A 25,648-nucleotide genomic window follows, 5' to 3' on the forward strand; every position below is an offset into this window, starting at 1 on the left:
TGCTGGCGCAGGAGAGAGCACATTCAATCAGTGTCAGTGCACTAAGTATGTAATGTGGCCAGCTGCAGTATTACAGATTATAGTGGAGTACAATGCTGCTGATATACTGCTATACTGTATATACTGCTACATGGACCAGTTCTGAATCTATCCCACTTAATGCAGTGGGAGATGAAATGTGTCCACATTTTCTATTATTTTGTTATTGATATAAATTTGATATTGGGGAAAAATATCAAGTTGCTCTTTTCCCTCATTCGCTTTGCAAGCCTGTCTGGTAGCAATGGTTATTGAGGAGCAAAAATTGTGATATCCTTTCCACCCTTAGTACTTTTTCAAACTGGAAGACAACTGATTCATCAACTGAAGGAGAGCATTAGTTGGAAATCATTAGAGGATGCCTTGCTTTTATTAAACTACCTCAAAACTTTATGGGGTCTGGGGTTAGTAGAGCTACGTTATTGAGAGTCCATATCAGAATTCTGCCCCTCATGCTGTGTTTGACAGTGGGATAAGAAAAGTAGAGGAATTGTGATGATAGAAACTAGGTCATTGATGAGTTCATCCCTATTAGGCCTTTCTCTGTGAAAATCCCAAGAGGTATCATTGACTGCACGGGGTGAAATAATTTGGTAACTAGGTTGTCCTTGGCTGCTTGACTTATTCTTATGTTCTCAAGAATAACAATGTTTAGTACAGGTTTTGTACACGTCAGTGCCCTGGGACATGCCCTTAAGTTACGAGGAACGTAGAAATCTACAGCACATTAGAGGCCCTTCGGCTCATAATGGGAACTGCCTATAATGTCCCTACCGCTATATAAGTTGCTATATGAATTTGTTTTGATATAAATAGGTGTTATTTGATATTGGGACAGCTTAACATTTATTGGATTATGTGTTAATGAATGCTGAAATTGAAAGCATGATGTGTTAACACGGTACCTTGTGGAAAACCATACTTTGGGCACAATTTTATTGGATGTTCAGCCAAAGTTTGAAGCACTATTTTGATACTTAAAAGTTCAAGATAAATTTAATATCAAAGTACATGTATTTTACCATATACAACCCTGAGATTCATTTTCTTGCAGGCATACTTGGTTAATCCAAGCACTTTCATAGAAACAATGAAAAACCACACCCAACAGGATAAACAATCATTGTGTAAATGACAGCAAACAGTTCAAATACAAAAAAAGAAAAAATAATTATAGATAAAGAAGTGAAAAATATCAAGAATATAAGATGAAGAAACCTTGAAAGTGAGTCCATAGGATGTGGGAATATTTCAGTGATGGGCAAAGTGAAGTTATCCCCTCTGGTTCCGGAGCCTTGTGTTTCAGTGGTAATACCATTTTCTGAACCTGGTGGTGTGGGTCCTAAGGCTCCTGTACCTCCTTACTGATAGCAGCAGTGAGAAGAGAGCATACCCTGAGTGGTGGGGGTCCCTGATGATGCACATATTCTTGTTACAATTATAACAATTTGCATATTTACATTCTTCCACACCCATTACATTCCCCCAACAATTCTTATATATAAAAAATATAGAAATTATTTGGTCTATGGTATGTAAGGACAATTGTTTATTTAAGTATGGACAGTTTATTGGCAGGCTACTTGATTATTAACGATGTTACCAGCCGAGTCCAACCCTGGTTTCATTTCTCCACTATCTGCTCGGATTTATGAGCAGTCATAATGTTTTATTTTTCCCAGTTTAATAGAATGATCTCAAGTTTGCTCCCTGAAATCAATGATTTTAGCACAGAAAATTGAATTTGGAAGCTCTGTATCATGATATCTAATAGTATTATTAGTTTCTAGACTAGAGCATTAAAGAAGTTACTGAACTTGTAATTAACCTTCTGATATTTAAAAACTATGTAGATTTATTTTGCATCTAATGCAACAAGGACTATACACACTAAAGAAGTTCAGTTTCCACAATTAGATGATTTACTTTTTGTCAAGGATTTGTGCAAATGTTATTTTGTAACTGTACGTGCTATCGTAACTAAGTGTGCTATGTGTGACTATATGTATTGTGTTTTGCACCTTGGGCCTGGAGGAACACTGTTTCATTTAGCTGTATAGATGTCTATAGTTGAAGGACAATTAAACATAAACTTTAAGTTGTACGCATTGCAAAATATTGCCCAATTAATATAAAATTGTTGATGAAAATCATGCAGTCAGGACATAATTCCTTACACAAATTACCCGGTTACGAGTAGAGCAGTTAATAAGAATATACTTATGTCCTGATTTTGTAAGTGTCTTTAATCCTATAGGATCATCTTGGGTTAACATTTATAACTTTTGCTATAGCAACTAAGTTTTTGTGAACCAAGTCTGTCAGTCTATGGCAGAGAACCATGAAACTATCTCCCGAGAAGACAGCTGAATTCTAGAACTTGACATCTGTTGTGAGTTTTATTTAGACGTCATCAGTCAATTTCTAAGCATGGGTTTTCTATTATTATACTCTGTCTTCAGGCTTCCAAATTTTAACTACAGCTTTATTATTGAATAAATGTTGAAGATATTTAATTGTCTGATGTAATTTGGCTTCAAAACACTCATTTTCAACATGTAGAAAAACCTTTTTTACTCTTTTATCAAGATGAGTGATAAACTTTTTTTCTGGAGTTTTAGTTCTATGTAAAATTCAACTACAATTTAAAATTGTGTTCATCTAGATTAGCATATTTTAATTTGCATAGAATCCTTGAACCTGTGAATAAGAAATGGGAATGTGCATAGAATAGTTTACTGGAGTTCAGATTGGACTGGCCATAGATCTGCACCTCTGAAGTTAGGGGCATGTAGGTCTATTGTCTTGCATTTAACAGTACAATAATACCATATATGAGTAATCCCCTCCAAACACTTTAAAATATTTACTGTAAATAATGAGCTCTAATTATGTTGTAATTTTATTTTAGCGACACGACGAAGAAGCTATCGTGGATTTGGGTAAAACGAGTACAATTGTCAATACAAACTTCGAGAAGGAAGAACTGGAGAGTAAGTTGCAGATGATGATGTATTTGAAATCTATTTTGACCTTTGAAGCTTGTCATAATTGGGTTTCACAGAAGAATGAGAGGTGACTTTAGATAGAGGTGAACAAGGCATAGGTACAGCAGACAACCAGAGACTTTCAAAGAGTGGAAATGACTACTACAAGAGAGCATAATGTTAATGTGATCGGAGGAAAGTATAAAGGGGAGTGTCAGGCAGTTTTTCTTTACACAGACTGGTGAGTGCATGGAACACACTGTCGGGGATGGTGGCAGAGGCAGATACGTTGGGGACATATAAGAGATTCTTAGATAGGCACATATTCTTGGATAATACAAAAATGGAGGACTATATGGAAGGAAGGGTTAGATTGATCATAGAGTAGGTTAAAAGGTGGGCCGAAGGGCCTTTCCTGGCTGTACTCTTTAATGTTTTATGTTTTAATGCAGAGAAATCTGTTTTAGAGTACAGTATCTCCTTGGGGTGAACTTGGAATTTACTCCATTAAGATAAATTGGTGCCCGATGGTATTTGGCTTGTCTTTCTGTACTTACAAAGCAATTGAGAGTTCAGAATTTGTGTTGCTTCTCATGTTGCCTTTTCAGTTCTCCAAACTATTTAAAGACTCTTCTGCAATAATTTCAAAATATATTGGTCTGTGTATGTCACAATTTCTTGATTTATGGTTTTCTGTTGATTTGTTTTCTATCTTTGGAGGCTCTCGTAAATTGTTTTAGCAACTGGTGGTCCCAGTATTCCATGTAAGAATGTAAGGTATGGAATGAATGAAAAGCAGAATTAAGATTCATCGGAAGAACAGCTGCCTTGTGTACTGCCTGTATGGAATTTGTATGTTGTCACTGTCTCTGTGGGTGCTGCAAATTCTTCCCACATCCCAAAGCCACATGGGTTGGTAGGTTAATTGCCCACTGTATAGTGTATGGATGAGTGGGTGGATCTTGAGAGTGATGAGAATGTGAGCATTTTTTTAAAAGGATAAAAATCAGATTAGTCTCAGTGGATAGTCGCTGGTCAGCATGGAGTCATTGGGCTTGTTTCCATGTTGTATCTTTCTGATTGTGTGACTATGATTCAGCAAACATACCTGGATCTATCAATTGATGAAATAATTATGATCTTTTCTCTTAGGACACTAGAAAAACAACATGAAATAAAGAACTTCCACCCTCCACCAGCATAACAGAGAATGGGTTTCCCTTGTCTTTCCCTACTACCTATAAGTCTCCACATCCAACACATCATCCTCCACAATTTGCACCATCTTCAATCCATCAGGTTGAAATTTATTTCAAGAGAACGTGGAATAGGCCCTTCTGGCACAACAAGCCGTACCACACACAACCTACCTATTTAACCCTGGCTTAATCACAGGACAATTTACAATGACCAATTAACATACTAACTGGTACATCTTTGAACTGTGGTATAAAACTGGAGCACCTGCAGGAAACCCATGCACACGTGGCAAGAACGCACAATCTCCATATAAAGGACACCAGAAGTGAACTCTAAACTCCAATGTCCCAAGCTGCAATAGCATCTGCTATGCTACTGTGCCGCCTGTTGTCAATTAGACTCATAGAGTCATAAAAAGTACAGCACAGAAACAGGATCTTCAACCTATTTAGTCCATTTAAACTGCCTACTCCCATGGACCTGCACTGGACCATAGCCTTCATACCTCTACTGTCCATGCATCTATCCAAACTTCTCTTAAACCTAGAAATTGATTTTGCATCCATCACTTGCTCTGGCAGCTCGTTCCACATTCTCATGACCCTCTGAGTGAAGTATTTTCCCCACATCTTACCCTTAAACTTTTCACCTTTAACCCATGATCTCTAATTGTCCAATTCCTTTCCTCCCAAAGATATTGCTGACCCCCTCAGTTTCTCCAGCAGATTATTTATTGCGCTGAACTCCAGCATCTTTTGTTTCCTGTTTTTCAAAATCAGTGTTTTTTCTGTGGCTTGCATGAGTTTTGACTGAGATGTGTCTCAAATTGCAGGTCATAGAGCAGTATACATTGGTGTGCACGTTCCGCTTGGTAAGCAAAGCCGAAGGCGTCACAGGCATCGTGGACATAAACATCATCACAAGAAAAAGGGAAAAGAGAAAGATTCAGATAAAGATGATGGACGAGAGTCTCCCTCATATGGTAAGAAGTGAAAAAGAGGACCATTATGCTGAAGCATAAATGATGTTAAAGTGTTTGACAATTGTGTTTGCAATGCTTCCAAAGGTTCGAACTTTAAATATTTAATGAATTGCTCAAATGATGAGGTACAGTGTGATATCACAATTTACCAGATCAAATAGAATGGCAGATAATGAAGTGTGAGGTAATGTATTTTGGAAGAATAACTGGGTAAAGGTATTTACTCCAAAATAAGGTGCAGGTGGTAGAGAAACAGATGAATCTGCACTTTTCCATAGGTTCCAAAACATACTAAGACATGTGAGGGGAGATTTGATGGAGTTCTATAAAATTGAGGTAAACGCATGCTGGCTTTTTCCATTGAGGTTGGATGAGACTAGAACTAGAGGTCAAGGGTTAAAGGGGAAAGGGGAAATGTTTAAGGGGAACATGATAAAGAGCTTCTTCACTCGGAGGTGGTGAAAGTGTGGAATGATCTGCTAGTGGAAGTGGTGGATGTGGATTTGTCTGTGGATAGGAAGTGTATGGATGGCTATGGTCCAAGTACAGGTCGATGGGACTTTGCAGAATAATAGTTCAGCATGGATTTGATGGGCCAAAGGGCTTGCTTCTGTGCTGTGGGACTATATGACTCTATGTTGATAGTTATCAAGGCTCAAGAGAGACTTTTCCTTTATTGACCACTGAATTTGATTAGAAACTTATGCTAGAACTGCATTTATTTAAGTCATAGTGACAGCAGTATGTGCCATTTTAGTCACTGCTTTATAGCGAAAATGAGACCAGATGAGAGAAGGTCGAAGGAAATTTGAAAATGATATTGACAGGATGGAGTATTATAGTTGTGATGACAAATTGACTAATATAGGATTGTCAGGTCAGGCAGCATCTATGGAGAGAAATAAACAGTTGACATTTCGGGCAGAGAACCTTCATCAGACCTAACCTGCTGAGTTTCTCCAACACTTCATATGTTTTGCTGTGAATTTCCAGCATTTGCAGTATCTCTTGTGTTTCTACTCATCATCCTGTTCAAAATACCTCAACTGTTCACCCTCAGTAAAATTCAACAGATTTAAAATTTTGCTGCTCATATCCTAATTACTCCCATTTTTCTCACTGTTAGCCCACTGTTCATCAGCATTTCATTTGCAACATTGTCTCAGCCCTAAACTTAAAAATGTCCACCCTAACTCTCCCCTCTGCTAACACTCTTTAAGGTTCTGCTTAAAATGTGCCTCTACAGTAATGCTTTAAATATCCTCCTCTTTGGATCAGTCACTTCTTTGGCAATTTGTTACCTGTGCAGTGTTATTGACATTATATTGATAAAGCAGAATTATTGAAAATTGTTGGTATTTTTCTGATTGTTCCCTACTTCATATTCAGCTTTTATCTTTTTCAAATGCCCATTTTCAAAAGAGCTAATAACCACTAGTGACTTCTCTTTCAAAACCTGCCTAACTACAGAGGTATGGTAGCATAGCGGTAGCACATCACTTTACAGTGTCAGTGATCAGGACTTAATTCCCACTGCTATCTTTAAGGAGTTTGTATGTTCTCCCTGTGACCATGTAGGTTTCCTACAGGTGCTCCCGTTTTCTCCCACATTTCAAAGACATGTAGTTAGGCCTATTATGTTGGTGCCAGAAGCGCGGTGACACCTGCCGGCTGCCCAGCACAATTCTCACTGATTTGAACTGATGAAAAATGATGTATTTCACTCTGTTTTGATCTCCGTATGGCAAATAAAGGTAAAGCTGATCTTTAAAAAAACTGGAGCAACACATACAAAATGTGGGAGGAACTCAGCAGGCTAGGCAGTATCAATGGAAAAAAGTACAGTCAATTTTTTGGGCCGAAAGCCTTCGGCAGGTCTGGAGAAAAATGCTGAGGAGTAGATTTAAAAGGGCGGGTGGGGGGGTGGGGGGGGGGGGAGAGAACCACCAGATGATAGGTGAAACCTGAAGGGGGAGGAATGAAGTAAAGAGCTGGGAAGTTGATTGGAGACAGAGACAGAAGGCCATGGAAGAAAGAAAAATGAAGGAGCACCAGAGAGAGGCGATGGGTGGGCAAGGAGATGAGGTGAGAGAGCAGAAAGGGTATGCAAAATGGAGAAGGAGGGTGGTATATTATCGGAAGTTTGAGAAATTGATGTTCATGCCATCAGGTTGGAGGCTACCCAAGCAGAATACAAGGTGTGTTCCTTCAACCTAAGTGCAGCCTTATCCCGACAGTGGAGGAGGTCATGGATTGGAATGTGAGAGGGAAGTGGAATTAAAATGGGTGGCCACTGTGAGATCCTGCTTGTTCTGGTGGATGGGGCGTAGATGCTCGGCGAAGCGATCTCTCAATCTACATCGAGTCTTACCGACGTACAGGAGGCCACACCAGGAGCACCAAACACAGTAAATGACCCAAACAGACTCACAGATGAAGTATTGCCTCGCCTGGAAGGACCTTTTAGGGCCCTGGATGGTAGTGAGGGAGGTGGTGTAGAGAAAAGTATACTACCTGTTCCGCTTGCAAGGATAACTGCCAGGAGGGAGATCAGTGGCGAAGGAGAATGGACAAGGGAGTCGTGTAGGAAGAGATCCCTGCAGAAGGCTGGGGGCAGGTGGGAGGGAAAGATGTGCTTGGTGGTGGGATCCAGTTGGAGATGGCAGAAGTTTCAGAGAATTATGTGCTGGATGCAGAGCCTGGTGGGGTGATAGGTGAGGTCAAGAGGAACCCTATCTCTGGTAGGGTGGTGAGAGGTTGGGGTAAGAGCAGACTTGTGTGAAATGGAAGAATTGCAGCTGAGGGCAGTGTTAATAGTGGAGGAAGGGAAGCCCCTTTCTTTGAAAAAGGAGGACATCTCCTTCGTCTTAGAATGAAATTCTTTGTCCTGAGAGCAGATGCAGTGGGGACTGAGGAATTGAGAAAAGGGGATGGTGTTTTTACAAGTAGTAGGGTAGAACGAGGATGCTCTCCAACTCTTTAAAAAGCTAATTCACAGCTGTAAGAGAAGTACAAAACTGTCCGAAGTATCACTGAGACAAGTTGATGAATTGCTTGTAAAAGGTTTTATAAAAAAACTGTAAGAATCTTATTAAGATTGGAAGTCTCATTTACTGTATCTCATATTTATTTCTGTGAAGTTTGTTTAAATTCATTGACCCATATGAGTTACTGCCCTTGTCTGTCCTCACCTATTAGTTCAATGGATGGCTATAGCATAAAAGAAATTACCTGGCACCACTTAGTAGATTAGGCAGCATCTGTGGAAAGAGAGTGGGGGAAGCTAATGTTTCAGTTAACGTGAGGTCTTTTATTCTAGCATTTAGCTTGATGATCCACAGAATATTTTCAGTTTTTCCTGCTTTTGTTTTAGACTTACAACATCTAGTTTTATTTTCACATGGCTTAAGTGGATCTTCTAAAACAAAGGCCGTTTCAACATGGTTTTCAGCTGGGTCTTCTGGATGTAAAAGGTATCATGCAGCAAAGCTTAAATAAATCTACAAAATATTTTGCTTGTGTGGAGAAGTCATCCCCAAGGCATTAGATATTGTTAACTGGCAAAAGTCTTGAACCTTTGAATATATTAGTATACCAAAACAAAACTGAATCATACTTCTTACTCCTCTGTCATTGCAGTATACCAATAAAGCTTTGTAGAAAATTTAACTTGCCTGTTAATGGGCTACATGGTTGCCAATGTAGAGGCAGAAAAATTTGATTACACTGCAAGTAATCGTTTCTGGTTGGAAATAGTTTCTGACAGAGAGCTGATGTAGGAAGTGGTTACAGGGAAAGGGATAAACCCACAGAGCAATTAAAATGATGAGAAACTTAAATGATATCATTTAACATTAAGACCATTCTGAATTTAAAAAAATATAGTTTTTCTTCGAACTTTTTGGATTTCTTGGTAAAATTGTTCACAGCCCATATAAACTAACATTCAATCACCATTTTTTCACAGCAGCTATAATATTCTGGATCCATTGCAATTATGAGTTGTCAAAGTATTATTTTTAAGTTACTCTGGAAATTAGCAAGCAAGTTATTTTGACTTTTACTGATGACAGTTTCTTGGATCTACTGTTTGTTGGTTGACCCTGTTTTTTCAGTCTGTTCCTACCTTTGGGTACTGTAATCCTAAATCAAGTGCAGTTGAACAATTATGTGCCATCAAAACTTAGAGCACACTTAAGTTTAAAGGACTACATAACAACTTAAACCAGTGCTTAAACCAAATATTCTTCTCTGTTTTTTCTTTTTGAAAAAAACATTACAGATACTCCATCACAGCGTGTCCAGTTTATCCTGGGGATAGAAGACGATGATGAGGAGCATGTGCCTCATGATCTTTTTACAGAACTGGATGAACTTTGCTTCCGTGATGGAGAAGATTGTGAGTGGAAAGAAACCGCCCGGTAAGTACAATTATAGCAATAGAAGAGATTATTCCTTCTTTTTAATTCATGTCTATCTTGAGGGAATTATATTTTTATATTCTGCAGTTACTTAGAGAATTTGACCAGAAAAGTATTAATTATTGCTACATTATAGTACACAAAAGAAAGAACATTTTACCTGTTACTAAAAGCTAAAAAGGGATCATCTCCGAGAATTGTCCTTGAGATCAAACTAATATGTTTTTGTTAATACTGCATCAGAATCTTAGGAGATTTACTAAATCCATTTTTGTTGTAATCTTTCAACATCAGATTTTAGGAACAAGGGCATTTTACTGTACATCAATTGATTGAAAACACAAGGGTATATTAAACATAAAACCAATTTCAATTAACAGATTTGTTAAGTTTAATTCTTGCAATTGAGTTGATTTTAATTGATCTAAAATGACCATTTAAAAATCTTCCGATCTCAGAATTAAAGTGGAATATGCTAGAAGTACTCAGCAGGTTTGGCTGCATCTTTGGGAAGAGAAACAGAGCTAACAGTTCAGGTCAAAGACCCTTCGTCAGAACTAGGAATTAGATTCTGCTTAGTATTGTCAGTATTTTCTGTTGTCCTTTAGATTAACATTTACAGTATTTTCTCTCAAATATTAAAACTGTTCGAATTCAAAGTAAATTTTATTATCAAAGCATATGCTGTATATGTCACCTTATAGTACCTTGAGATTCATTTTTAAACCAAGACTGAGAAACAACTGAATTGTGCAGATAAAAAATAAATAATTCTGAGAATGTGAGTTGTAGAGTCAAGCAAGTAATTACCACGTGGCAAATATTTGAGAGCAACTAGAAGCCATTGCAACTGATTAAAAAAAAAATTCATGCAGTGGAGTGTGTACTTCAGCTCCTCATATTCTATTGAGCTGGGCCATGATCACATTTCTCTCACACATCATGTCTGTTATAACTAAGAACAGTCAGAGTTGAGCGATTCTTAGTACACTAGGAGCTGTTGATCCAGTATAGATATGTGATGTATAAATGTGATCTGAATCTCTGATGTGCTCTGGGAAAACTGCCAATTCTCCTACATTGGTAAGTGTTTTGATTTGGTGATTGTTATTCCAGAATAGATGATGGCGATGTCCTAATTTATATTTATAAGATTACTGCTTTTGTCTTGTGCCATGATTACAGTAGAAGTAAAAAGCAGTTTCTAGTTTAATCGAAGTGTAGAATAAAAGTCATGATTTTCTTTCTTAGACTTTTGTCTTGGAGGTTAACTAGGGCTAGGCTGGAAAAATCCCAGCTCCTTACATCTGACTAAATTGTCAGCTGTGACTCCATGGTGCTGTGCACTCATTAGCTTGTTAAAATTGCTTGAATGATGACTAGATTTTGGTCTTGTGTGACCAATTATTCTTGTATAATTTTGACCCTTATGTGTTCCAGTTTTTAGCAGGTTTCCACCTCAACCTCTCCTCATAACTTCTGAACAAACTTTGTGCGTAGCATCTTTTTTTTTCTTTGGATCACAATCTCACCAAACTTATTTTGTATACCATTTTTTGTGTCCTTTTAATTCTAAAATGTTCTCTCCACCGAGGTATCATCCCCAACCTTTTCAGGTTGCCGATAAGATATTACTTTCCATTCCTCACTCCTCAGAATTTCTTGAGTGTCTTCTCCGAAGGTCATTATGGTTGTCCTTCTGCATCTGCATGTTCAAATCGACTAAATCGAGATTCAGGAGCAGGTTTTGCATTAAAATAGCCCTAACTAAAGGTACAGATTATTTGATCTGTGCCTGCCATCGGGTTGGATTTTGTTCTTCTCTGTCTTTTTTGCTATATTTGATGAGGTCAAAGGCAGTGCCCTGTATAATCCAGATGGATGAGGCTGCTTCTCCGGTTATATCCATTTATAACCAGATCGTATACGGTTGTCCTGTTCCTTTCTATTTTTGTACTATTACTTCTGAAATCCCTTAAGGAAATAAAACTATACATAGTACTTCATGTGTCTTCACAAATGTCCTGTAAAGTTTTTAAGATTAGTTGTGAAGGAAGGAAGAATCAGTTTCATTCGCCATATGCATTTATATGGCAAAAATGGGTATGTTGGCACTACATGCAGCAAAAACAGTATTCAACTATTATGAGAATAAAGAGTTATTTAAAATGAAAACTCACAGGTTAAAGTACAGATTTAGAATAAAATGTGCATAAATACCATCATGTATCTACAATGTAAGCAGTATTATAAAATATAGTTTAAAGTGTTTACAGTGCAGCATCTAAGGTAATAGAATGGGGGGAGGGGAGTTTGGGGATTTCTATCAAAGACTGATGTTGAGTCAAGTTTCTTTTTTCTAGTCTTGTTGATGTCTGTGGGAAATAATGTACTAGGAACTAATGGAAACAAATTAGCTTAAGGTTTCCACTCCAATGTGGATCCATTATTGGCTGTTTCTCAAGATGAAAGATAAAGATATGGGATAGGAAGAAGAGTTTTTAGGAGGAGACTTCATTGGCAAAGAACCTCTGAGACTCAATTCTCTGCACATTTAGTGACAAATAATGAAAAGGATGTGTTCAGTGTGGGAAGTTTATCCTCAGTGTGCTATGCCACATATTCAAGCCACAAATTTAACAACAGGGCAGCATGCATGCTGTTCTGGAAGTCATGTTAGCCATGAACTTCTAAGCTCCAAAGTTATTTGAGGCTGCAAGCAGAGCCTCCTGCAGTATGGAATGAAACCAGGAAGATGTTGGAAATGTTGGCTGGGGAATACTTTGTAAACCCTGAACATAATTCTTCAAGTTTTTAAGTATTTATGGAGAGAGGGAAGGTCCTCAAGGTCCTAAATTGGTGGAAGGCTGATTTTAGATAGCACAAGAGAGATCCTGGCAGAAGTAGATTGGGAAGGTGTTAAAACACCATCTGACCAGTGGGAGACTTAAGAGACTTAATAAGAGTTCAGCGTTAGCATGTTCCAGGAAAGGTAAAGCCAAGGATGGCAAAATTAGGAAACCTTAGATGACAAAAGGGTTATTGAATGGTTGATCGGGGAGAAAAATTATATTAAAGTTTATATCTCTGTAACATGGGATATAGCGCATCGAACCCCAGGGACTGATCCATCTTGATGCTTTTCAAAAGCCTGAATGCCACCTCTTTGATGTCAGCATACCCCTCCATGGTCTTTCTAGCCTTCATGTCATTAATGAATACCAATGTGAAATTCTCAATTAGTACCTAATCCATTCCCTCTGGCTCCAAACACAAAGTCCCTCCTTTGTCTATAAATGGTCCTAATCTCCCTTCAAGCATACCCTTGTTTTTAATATATTTATAACATGCCTTTGAATTCTGTTTAATGGCACTTTCTGGCCCTCCTGATTCTCACTTTACATTTTCTCCTACTTCCGTTATACTCCTCAATGGCCTTGTCTGAATCATCTCTTGGTAGGAGATTGCCTACTTAGGTGAGGTGTCTGTGCTAAATACTGATATGGTTTGGATCAGTGATAGGAGCTTGAAATGATTCTGATAGCAGGAAGCTGAGAACAGTGATCTTGACCTTCATGAGCATGAATGACTAAATATGTATTTGAGATCAGACAAAACCACATCTCAATGAGGATAGAGAATGCGAATTAGGTTTTGGCCTTTCGAAAAAAGGGGTTTCATTGGCAACAGAGTTAGTGGAACCTAACTGTTTTGAGTGGAGATGTTGAAAATCCACGCTGGAACAAATTTTGCAAATTTTATTATTGTTAATGTCAACGCTATACTCCAGAAAATTATATCTTCAAAAGTGCAGGGGTACATCTCTTGCTGTTGCTAATGGTGCAATATTGATCTGCTCCAAGTTAAGCCTGTCGTAAATGCAAGAGATTCAGCTGATGCTGGAAATCCAGAGCAACACTCACAAAATGCTGGAGCAACTCATCTATGGAAGTGAATAAACAGTTGGTGTTTTGGGCTGAGACCTTTTTTAAACTACATACCACTTTTCCTGAATTGTGAGAAGAAAAATGCAAGACCAAAGGCAAAATAAGACAGATGTGGGGATCCAAAATGAAGCTGAAAAAAAAATGAAAGTGCTCAACTGGTCAGACAGCACCTTTGCAGAGAGAAGCAGAGTTGCTATTCCTTGTTGACGATGCTTCTTAGAAGAAAATAATGACTTGCGTTAGGGGTTGATTCTTCTGATCTGCTCTGTTTTCAGCATTTTTATTTTTGAATTTCTATGCCCGGTGTCCATTTTAATGACATCTTCTTAAGTAACACATGCAGAATGCTGGAGGAACTCAGCAACTCAGGAGCATCTATGGAGGAAAATAACCAGTTGGTGTTTTGGGCCAAGACCTTTTATCAGGCCTAGAAAGGAAGGGGGAAGAAGTCGGAATAAGGTGGTGGGTTGCAGGGAAGGATTAGAAGCTGGCAGGTAATTGGTGAAACCAGGTGATGGGGAAGGTAGGTGGGTGGGGAAGGGGAAATGAAGTGAGAATCTGAGAGGTGGAAGAAGTAAAAGGCTGAAGAAGAAGGAATCTGATAGGAGAGTGGACCATTGGAGAAAGGGAAGGAGGGGGGAACTAGAGGGAGGTGATTGGCAGGTGAAGAGAAGAGAAGGGGTAAGAGAGAAGTCAGAATTGGGGAATGGTAAAGGGAAGAAGGGGAGTGGGAGAAATTACCAGTCGGCAAAATCGATGCTTATGCTGTCAAGTAGGATCATTATAAATTGGAATATGAGTTGTTGCTCCTCCATCCTGTGAGTGGCCTCATTGTGGCAGTAGAAGAGGTCATGGACAGACACGTTGGAATGGGAATGAGAATTGGAATTAAAATGGCTGGCCACCAGGAATTCATCCCTGTTGCCGCAGACAGAGTGAAAGTGCTCGACATCCTCTGAAGAAGTCATTTAGCTATTCATCCAAGGTTATTTGATAGCTTTAGTGACACTGCGTGGAAGAATGTGACTTGAACTACTTTCAAAGAAGCATCCCGCACAACAGTGAGCTATTCACGGATAAGCAGTGATCTCATTTGCTCTACTGCTTCAGCATTCCTTATGTATGTAATCTCTTGCAAACGTCAAGAATGCCGATTGCATCCATCTGCAATTATGTGTAATGGCACTGTCAGCTCTTGCCTGCAGCCTAACCTGTCTGCTATCAAAATATAGCCAGTAACAGTACATAATAGAGCACAAACGTAGAGTGAGTGAGGCATAGATTCACAAAATTTCATGAGAGCAGATAAAAGATACCCATCAATCAAGGTATAACAAATTATTTCAGTATTAAAATAAAGTATTTTTTAAATTTAATTCCCACCAAAGTGAGTATATTTTACTTATAATTATAGGTAAATATTTTACATAATTGTCCTTCGGAAACAATATCCTATATATTCATTCTCATGCCTGAACCACTTATCTTGTCACACAATCTCATGCACTGTACAAATACTGGTAGTGTGTGGAGTCAAATACCGTAATTCAGACATATCTGTTCTATCTATTATAAGATTGATTCCAACTATGCATTAAGATTTTAATCATAAATTTGTTTTAATTGCCATTTGATTTTTAGAGTAAGTACTCAAACCATTTGTTTGTTTTTGAGTGCCCTCTTTACATGCCATTGCAACCTCAAAAATAATTCAGTAATAAACATGTGGATATATTGACCTGCTTCTCATCTCAGATGGCTGAAATTTGAGGAGGATGTGGAAGATGGAGGGGAGCGATGGAGTAAACCGTATGTAGCTACCCTCTCTTTACATAGTCTGTTTGAGTTGAGAAGCTGCATATTAAATGGAACAGTCATGCTGGACATGAGAGCTAGTACCACGGAGGAAATAGCAGGTTTGTACATAATCACAGATGCTGTGTTCACTTTACGATTCATACAGGTTGTGTGCAGTAGGCTTTCATTAAAATTAAAATTAACTTATAATAACCATGAACATTAGAATAGTAGTGATGTAGTATTTTATGAAAATACAGATCTGAAATTTACCATTGCTGTTTGGGTAATGTTGGTCTAACTGAATGTGAGGGGGAACTCAGGCCATTTTAATCATCTACGTAAATCAGTAGGTTGCTCTGTTAATTAACCATTAAGAGCTTTCAGATTAAATGTTTACTCTGTGTTTTAAAGTACCACAGAGAAATTACATTATGTGAAACTGGGTTTAATTGTTACCTATCGCATAAAAGCAGGGACTACACCCCATCTAGTCCATGTTGAACTCTTATCTTACCTAGTCTCATCGATCTTCACCGACCATAGCCCTCCATACCGCTCCCATCCATCTACCTATCCAGATTTCTCAAATGTTGCTATTGAACCCACATCCACCACTTCCTCTAGCAGTTTGTTCCACACCCTCACCACCCTCTGAGTGAAGAAGATTCCCCTCATGTTCCCCTTAAGCATTTCAATAGAGTTCTCTGTCTGCTTTTTATTTATTCTTTGATGTGATAAGTTTCTTCAGAAGAAAAATTTAACAACTGTACCTTGTGTGCACTACTTCATATATCTTACAAATGACTGTTGAGTAGTAAACTGGAGTTACAATATTTACTTGAAAATGTAGAGGGAATAATGATTTTAATTAAAGTAAAAACTGAAATGCTGGAAAATAAATCATTGGGACAGGCAACTTCACCAGAGTGGGAAAGGATCATATTTCAGGATAGTGACTTCTCATATCAGTGTAGGAAATTTACTAGAAAAATAAATCAGAGGGTGCTGTAATAGTTCACCTTCGGAAAAGTTAATTGGGTTAGTTAACAAGACTTGGTCTGAAAGGAAATCCTATGACTAATTTGATTAAGTTTTTAAAACTATTAACAGAATATATTGATGGGGGCCGTGTACCTAATGTAGTTTACATGGACTTCAAAAAGGCCTTTGCGTTTTGCCACCTTAACTGCATATTAAAGTTTCAGACTTAAGAGTTAGGGTTTATTTATCACATGTACATTGAAACATACAGTGAAATGTGTTATTTGCGTTAACAACCAGCTCGCCTAAAGGATGTGCTGCGGATAGCCCACAAATGTCGTCACACATTCTGGCGCCAAAATAGTATGCCCATCATGTTCAGCAGAACAAAGTGGACTCCTGTCTGATGTATAACTCCCTCATATCCCTATCCTTAAACCCTAAACTGACCCCTAACTCCCCACTTTGTTCCCAAAGCCATCCCTATGAACCTAACAAACAGCAACAAAGTCCAAGCCATGACCTCGATGGAGACCGAGGCTCAGTGCCATCTTTTTAACAAGTCGCCTGCCAACTTATGATTCATGCGTTAAAACATTTGGCTTCCTCTGAACTGATTTGCAGATGGTGATAGTGGAGGGTTGCTTTTGTGACTGGAAGTCTGTGACTCACGGTGTACAACCGGGGTGGAGCTGGGATCCTTGCTGTTTGGCAAGTGCAAGTACAATTGAGATATGAATGCAGGAACAACAAATTTCACAAAATATGCCAGTCTATAAAACCTGATCCTGATTCTGATTCAGGAAATCTGATTACTAAGTCACATCAAGGAGGGTACTATTGGGTTACAAAACAAGATTTACCAGGACGTTGCCTGGATTTGGGCCCTGAGTTACAAGGAGAGATTGTGTAGAGTAGGATTTTATTCCCTAAAACATAGGAAATTGAGGGGTGACCTGATGGATGGATCATGAGGGACTTAAAAGTGAAAGCACATAGTTTATTTTGTCTAAGGGCGGGGTTGCTAAAATTAAGACATGGTTTAAGATCAGAAGCGAGAGATTTAAAAGGAGCATCAGCGGCATTTCGTTCACACAACAGGTGGTGTGTATTTGAAATGAGCTGCCAGAAGTAGTGATTGAGATGGGCACGTTAGCAATATTAAAAGCCATCGATCTAAGTACATAGATAGGAAAAGTTTAGCAGGCCGCAGCCTGATGAGACTTTCTCTCTGGGCAATACAGTCAGCAAGGACAAGTTGGGCTCAATGTCCTGTTTCCATGCTGTCAGGGTCTAATATTGTTCATATTAATGGCAGATGGAATTTAATCTTGATAAATGTGAACTAAAGTATTTTGGTAACTTGATTCTGGTGAAAGGTGATTAATCTGACAAGTCACTCACTCCATAGATGCCACCCGACCTTTAGAATTTCTAGCATTTAGTTTTATTTTAGATTTCCAGTGTCTCCAGTTTTTTAACATTTTGATTCTTTGTGGGCTTAAACTAGTTTGGTAACTGCATTTAAGATATTTTTTTGTTTTGCCTTTTTGTGTTTGCTTTTGTTCCAAATACATTGCCACAAACCATAGTCTTAGAGAAGTACAGCATAGAAACAGGCCATTGAGCCCATCTAGCCCATGCTAAACTATTTAAAATGCCTTGCCCAATCAACCTGCATGCAGACCATAGCCATCCATAGCCCTACCATCCACTTGCCTATCCAAACTTATTTTAAATGTTAAAATCGAGCTCACATGCACCACTTGCGCTGGCAGCGCGTTCCACACTCTGAGTGAAGAAGTTTCACCTTGTGTACTCCTAAACTTTTCAACTAATAGCCTTAACCCAGTACTTCTATTTGCAATGACACCCAACCTCAGTGGAAAAAACCTGTGCATATACCCTATCTGTACCCTTCATAATTTTGTATACCTTTATCAAATATCCCCTCAATCTTCTTTGTGCTAAGGAATAAGGTCTTAACCGATTTCTTATCCCTGCTGTACCTCATAGTTATGAACTTATTTTCTTTCTTGCTGCCTTTTTTATCCATGTGACTTGTTGATGTTTTCTGTTCATTGTGTTTTTCTTCCTTCCGTGCCCTTGTACGTGTATTTTAGATATGGTACTGGACAACATGATTGCATCTGAGCAGCTGGATGAGACCATGCGAGATAAAGTGCGGGAAGCACTACTGCGGAAGCACCATCATCAGAGTGAGAAGAAGCTGAGTAATCGCATCCCCATAGTTCGCTCCTTTGCAGATATAGGCAAGAAACATTCTGATCCTCACTTGCTTGAACGAAATGGTGAGATGTTTTGTAGTATCCAATTTATTTACATCTCTCCAGAGTAAATATACCAGGGAAAAAAATGGTATTTACAATTTTATATAGAGTGGTAATGCTTGGTTCGCCCTGTTTTACAGCATGTTCCATTGGTTTTAATGTTTTCTTTAAACAGGCATGCAGATAAATAATTCACTGTGTAACAGGAGTGTTTGCAGAAGTTCTTCTGTACATTTCCTCCAACCCTTCCACCCTAAAGTGGCTGTGTTATCAGTGTGTTTGAATGTGTATTTATTCATTAACAGTGTTATTTTTCACCTCAACTGCTTGTAAGGGGCAGCTGCCAAAATAAATCAAAGGCAATTGCAGATGTTGGGAGTCTACTGCTGGCATGTGGCTATCAATTTTTAAATTTGGATTTGCTATAAATTTTACTTATTAGCATGACAGGTCTGTGGCTGAATTGTAAAAGTTGTCCAGTGCACTCATGTTGCATATAATATGTCTATAAATAACAGAAAGAACTTGCTGTAAAACTCAGAATGACAATAGACCACATTCTTTACAGGAAACACTTTCATTACTGATTACGGAGGCAATTGATAAGACATTTTTGAAAAAAGTGTGCACTAATAAAAGGGAAAAATTAACATGTAATGTCAAAAGGGTTAGTAATTCTACCAAGCTAGATACTACGTTAGAGATCGAAAAACTAAATGACATTACTCAGGAGATGTACCTCTGATCAGAACCTCAACAGATGGACAACTGTTACTATACAGCCAATCATAGTAGACTGTTGCATAATAACGATGTATTAAATCCCAAGTAAAGAAGTTCAACATGGGAATTCTCAGTTTAATTTGATAGACCATACCAAATTTAATCATTTCTGAAGCTGCATAAATGATGCAAAAACAAAATGTTTTTAATTGCAGTCTAATTTTTGATCAATGAACGCTCATTTATCAATCTTTCAGAAGCCTTCACTTTCTATAAAACTAACTAATCGTTTATCCAGCAGTTTACTTTGGAACATTAATGCAGAGTGTGGTGTAATTTAATTTATTAAATTGTGCATATCATACTTCCAAGGGAATATTTAACTAGCCACATCTAATTTGAATAAACTTTCTGTTTGCATGGATGTGTGTAGTTCCTTAAATTCTATTTATGGTATTTTGTTTGTATCTTTTTGTTTTGATGATAGGGGATGGCCTTTCTGCCTCCCGCCTTTCTCTCCGTGCTGGTCTGTCTGCCTCAAGTCTCTCATTGAAAGGAGCTTCTCTTTTTTCCGTTCCATTTGGCTCCTTGGTGCCTGGTTCCAAGAGTGGATCTGTAGCAGGTTCAAGGTGCACCACTCCGGTTCCCACCCCTCAAAATACACCACCCTGCAGTCCAAAACCTGAGCATCGCTTTCGGGGTCAGAGCCAGTTGCTGGTGTCTTGTGCCGGTGAGGATATTCCTGATGTGGTAGTCCATCCCCCTGAAGAAGAATTTGAGGTACAGGAAGGACAGGTGAAAACACATGAAGAATGTGGTGAACATAAAACAGGCAAATATCAGAAACAGTTGTATCACCTTGTGCATGTGGAGCACTGGTAGTGATGAATGATTCTGGCACACGGCATGTTTTGATATTAGATTTACAAGTTTTTTTAAATCACTGAGGACAAAATTAAAAAAGAAATGCATGCTTATTCATTTCATAGATAAGCACATGATGAGTTTCACTTTCATCCGGCTTGCATGCATCAGCTGAATCATTTCTCAGTGTAGTCACTCAATCACATTCATTATGTGCCATTAATAACTTAAGATTTCAAGTTAAATAGTTTCATCCAACATTGTATTGAAAGAAAGTCATACACGTTTTTTTTAAAAAGCTGAGATAGAGGCATTACGTAGATATTTTTTGTTAAGACCATTCCATTTTCTTATTCTATATGTTCATCCTAAACAGTGCCTCTAATTTATTGTATTGAGCATTTGTAATGTGTTGAATGCTTTTGCCTACATAACTGAAATGACTTTTGGTTCTTCTTGAATCAGAATCAGGTTTATTATAAGACCAGATGATATAGGAGCAGAATTAGGCCATTTGGCATATCAAGTCTGCTCTGCTATTTCTTTATGGCTGATACATTTCCCTCTCAGCCCCATTCTCCTGCCTTCTTCCTGTATCCCTTCATGGCCTGACTAATCAAGAATCTATTGACCTGTGCCTTAAACATACCCAGTGGCTTGGTCTCCACAGCCATCTGTGGCAACAAATTCCACAAATTCATCACTCTCTAGCTAAAGAAATTGCTCGTCATCTCCATTCTATATAAACGTCCCTCTATTCTGAGGCTGTGCCTGACATGCATATTATCACTGATGTACTGTATATTATGAATTTTTTGTATGTTTTGCACTGCTATAGTTTTATTCAGAAACTTAGCTCATTTTCTCCTCTGCCATCAGATTTCTGAATGCACAATGAACATGTACATTACCTCACTACTTTTGCTCTCTTTTTGTACTATTGAAGTTAACATTTTAAAATGTATTATTGTAATTTATAATTTTCATGTATTGCTTTATACTGCTGCTACAAAACAAAAATTTTGCAACATATGTGGGTGTTATTAAACCTGATTCTGATTTAAAGTTTGTGTTCATGTGTAGATGCAGTATCCCCATATCCCCATAATGGAAATGCAGATGAATGCTGCTAGTGAAGGGTAACATTGGTTATCCTTGGCTATCACTTCAAACTCTGCAGGACATCGTTTTGGTCAAGTTACGATTTTGTTTAGTACTGTGCTGTAATGTCGTTTTCGCAAATTGAATTGTAATGCAGAAGTCTGACCATGATTTCAGGCATAGGGAAGGACATGTGATTATCGTAAAGTGTGGCAAAAATACAATATTGAAAATCTCATGGAATCAAAACCAAGCAGGGTCAAGTAATTTTCCAAATAGTTAGGCAAGGGCAAGGTGGGAATTTGAGTGTGGGTTAACTGATCTAAATTTTAAAGTCACAGGGGCATAAAGATGGAGAGGCATTATATATAAAAATTCAAAGCCCATGCCAGTAGTCCGATATTCCTGGACTGCACATTTAGGAACAATTAATAACACAGCCATTATATCTAGGAAAGCAAAATCAACCGTAACCAAGGTAATGATTACAGCATGTTTGCCTCATTTTATTATTAGTATAAAGATAAGATTCTGCAGGTGCTGATAATCCAGAGCCTAATGAAAGGTCTCGGTCTGATTCATCAACTGTTTATTCTACTCTATAGATGCTGCCTGTCCTGCTGTTCCTCCAGCATTTTGTGTTAATTATTAGTATTATTACTATAAAACCAAATCTAGTGTTCCAGGAAATAACTACTTTTTCCCCTTGTTTAACAAAAAGAGATATTTTAGGAGACAAATATTTTCTTTTCGGTATCCAGGGCTTTATCATTTTCACCCCATCCCTTATTTCCCTCTCTCCCTCACATAGCTTCTTTTCTTAATATGAACACGGCTTCTAAGATTTAATCCATGCTTCCAAGCACATTGTCAACTCTTGAAGGCAGCATCTTTGATTACACAGAACATGTTTAATCAATACTACTATGAACTTAATGCTGTGGAAGTGGTATTACTTTGATTGAAATGCGTGGAGTAAAGGGTTTTCAGTGGCTGATTCTTAAAACATTTATTTTGTTTAAAAATGACAGTTTTAAGAACCAAATTCCCATTTCAATTATTAATCACTTGTTTAATGTGGTCAAATCTCTTTTCATTTCAGATGATTGTCAGATGGTAACTGCTAATGACATGAATGACATTTATTACTTTGGCCTTTAGGTTAAATTGGCAGCTTGTCTGTTCCTGCATTAAGTATAGGAAATTATAATTTCCTTTAGGAGTCAGCAAAATACTAATCAGTTTGAATTCAGTTCCATTAGTGTTGTGTAACTATCAGATTTTTTTTTTGAAACAGACCGGAGTGAAACAAAGGCAGCTGAAAATAAGAAGAGCCTAATTCTGTGTGCCGGATACTTTCTAATCAATTTCTATTTGGAATGTTTGAACTCCACATGTAATTTATAATACTGCATTCCATTCACTTTTGTCTATTTGTCGATGTTGACATCTTTCTATTCTGAGAGTGTGCCCTCTGGTCCTTGACTCTCCACTATTGAAAATGTTGTTGCCATGACCACTCTACACTTTTAATAAGAGCTCATTCCATTGGGCAAATAGATAGATAGATAGATAGATAGATAGATACTTTATTCATCCCCATGGGGAAATTCAACTTTTTTTCCAATGTCCCATACACTTGTTGTAGCAAAACTAATTACATACAATACTTAACTCAGTAAAAAATATGATATGCATCTAAATCACTATCTCAAAAAGCATTAATAATAGCTTTTAAAAAGTTCTTAAGTCCTGGCGGTAGAATTGTAAAGCCTAATGGCATTGGGGAGTATTGACCTCTTCATCCTGTCTGAGGAGCATTGTATCGATAGTAACCTGTCGCTGAAACTGCTTCTCTGTCTCTGGATGGTGCTATGTAGAGGATGTTCAGAGTTATCCATAATTGACCGTAGCCTACTCAGCGCCCTTCGCTCAGCTACCAATGTTAAACTCTCCAGTACTTTGCCCACGACAGAGCCCGCCTTCCTTACCAGCTTATTAAGACGTGAGGCGTCCCTCTTCTTAATGCTTCCTCCCCAACACGCCACCACAAAGAAGAGGGCGCTCTCCACAACTGACCTATAGAACATCTTCAGCATCTCACTACAGACATTGAATGACGCCAACCTTCTTAGGAAGTACAGTCGACTCTGTGCCTTCCTGCACAAGGCATCTGTGTTGGCAGTCCAGTCTAGCTTCTCGTCTAACTGTACTCCCAGATACAGTAGCTTGGTTAGAACACTGGTTGTCTGACAGAAGACAGTGAGTATGGATAAATGGATCAATTTCAGATTGGCATGCTGTGACTATCTGAGTATCACAAGGATCGTTACTAGGGTTTTGGCTATTAATAATCCATATTAATGACTCAACTGAAGGGAGTGTATAGATTGGATATGTGAGTGGTCAAAAATTTCGCAGAAAGACTTAATGGGAGGAAATGTGAGATAGGTATCTTTGTTATTAAGAATTAATAGCAAAAATATTGGATAAATTAAGAGGTTTCACAGAAAATTATTAAGTTGGTTTATTATTTTTTCATGATTTGAGGTATGGTGAAAACACTTCGTTTTCCACACAATCCATACAGATAATTTCATCACAACACTATGTTGAGTAAAACTATCACATGTTCACCACTCATATTTGCAGAATCTTAGTGAGTTTCACATAAGCATATAACAAAATGGGGATACAGAAGTTGGCCATTGGAAGCCCCATTATTCACCAAAAGAACACTCTCTGACATACAAGTTTGTTGAGATAGTGAGAAATTGCCTGAAACTTAAATTTTTTTAAAACTCTGGTCAAGATTGCACTATGGGTCTACTCACATTAATTTGAATAGGGCAAACTGCTGCTTCAAATAAGACTTTAATAAATAATCAGACCTGTTATGAATTTTAAAATTCTGCTCGATCTTTCCAATTTTTCGTTACTTGTCATTTATGGATTATTATTCTAATTCATTTGGTGAAGTATTTGTAAGTTTTAATGCATTTAAGCCTTATTTTTCCTACAAGAATGACACAAATTGGAGATTGACTCGATTTTTATTCCTCTTGTTTTGTGGTTGGGCCTAAATTTGGGCTCTCCACGTAATACTCCTTTTGCATTGATGCAGAAGACCTTGACATAGCGAATCCTTCCAGTATTTCTCTCAGATTCTTGTCAGCAAGATTGCTATATGCAGGGTCAAAGTTTTGAATAAAATATTTACAAAAGTTGGGTCACTTGCATCAAATCAAGTCTGGTTTCTATCAAACAACATTGAATTCGAAGTTCAAAGTAAATTTATTACCAATGTACATATTTGTCATGTATACAACCCCGAGATTCGTTTTCTTGCGGGTATACTCAGTAAATCCAAGAACCATAATAGAATCAATGAAGGACCACACCAAACAGGGTGGATAAACAACCGATCTGCGAAAAGCAACAAGCTATGCAAGTACAAGTGATAAAAAATAATAATAAATAAGCAGTAGGTGTCAAGAACATGAGATGAAGAGTCCTTGAAAGTGAGCCTGTAGGTTGTGGGAACCGTTCAGTGATAGAGCAAGTGAAGATGAATGAAATTATTGCCTCTGGTTCAAGAGCCTAATGGTTGAGGGGTAGTAACTGTTCCTGAACCAGGTGGTGTGAGTCCTGAGGCTCCTGTACATTCTTCCTGATGGCAGCAGTGAGAGGAGAGCATAATCTGGGTGCCGTGGTTCCCGGATGATGGATGTTGCTTTCTTGCAACAATGCTCTGTGTCGATGTGCTCAATGGTGGGGAGGCCTTACCCATGATGGACAGTGCTGTTTCCATTACTTTTTTGAGTATTTTTCTATTCAAGGGCATTGCTGTTTCCATGCCAGTCTGTGACGCAACCAGTCAATATACTCTCCACCACACATCTAATGAAGTTTGTCAAATTATTGGATGCCATGCTGAATCTTTGCAAACTTCTAAGGAAGTAGAGGCGCGTTTGTGCTTTCATTGCAATTGCACAAAGGTCCTCTGAAATAATAACACTCAGAAATTTATAGTTGCTGACCCTCTCCACCTTTGATTCCCCTGATGAGGTTCATAGACCTCCAGTTTCCACCTCCTGAAGCCAATAATCAGCTCCTTGGTCTTGCTGACATTAAATGGCTGGTGATTGTTTTGTCATCACTCAAACAGATTTTCAATCTCCCTCCTATATTCATCACCACCTTTGATTCAGCTTACAACAGTGATGTTGTCAGCAAATGTAAATATGGCATTAGAACTGTGCTTAGCCACACAGTCATAAGTGTAAAGCGAGTAGAGCAGGGGGCTTGTGGT

At 38.2% G+C, this 25,648-nt stretch overlaps 1 protein-coding gene across 13 annotated transcripts in view; it reads left to right on the forward strand.

Annotated features, from left to right (window-relative positions):
* Positions 1 to 25,648, forward strand: part of slc4a7 (solute carrier family 4 member 7) — a 138,342-nt gene that overhangs the window by 46,553 nt on the left and 66,141 nt on the right. For 5 of the 13 annotated variants that reach the window (XM_073024508.1, XM_073024510.1, XM_073024511.1 and 2 more), the window contains exons 2-7: positions 2,951 to 3,032; positions 5,059 to 5,208; positions 9,491 to 9,629; positions 15,332 to 15,492; positions 18,481 to 18,630; positions 19,859 to 20,203. In XM_073024508.1, coding sequence (XP_072880609.1) covers positions 2,951 to 3,032; positions 5,059 to 5,208; positions 9,491 to 9,629; positions 15,332 to 15,492; positions 18,481 to 18,630; positions 19,859 to 20,203 — 1,027 coding nt within the window. Of the gene's footprint in view, positions 1 to 2,950; positions 3,033 to 5,058; positions 5,209 to 9,490; positions 9,630 to 15,331; positions 15,493 to 18,480; positions 18,670 to 19,858; positions 20,204 to 25,648 lie in introns of all 13 variants that reach the window. The other 8 variants (XM_073024513.1, XM_073024520.1, XM_073024515.1 and 5 more) reach the window with 2 other exon arrangements.

The sequence above is a fragment of the Hemitrygon akajei genome, chromosome 20 (genome assembly GCF_048418815.1).
Source record: "Hemitrygon akajei chromosome 20, sHemAka1.3, whole genome shotgun sequence".
Classification (NCBI taxonomy): domain Eukaryota; kingdom Metazoa; phylum Chordata; class Chondrichthyes; order Myliobatiformes; family Dasyatidae; genus Hemitrygon; species Hemitrygon akajei.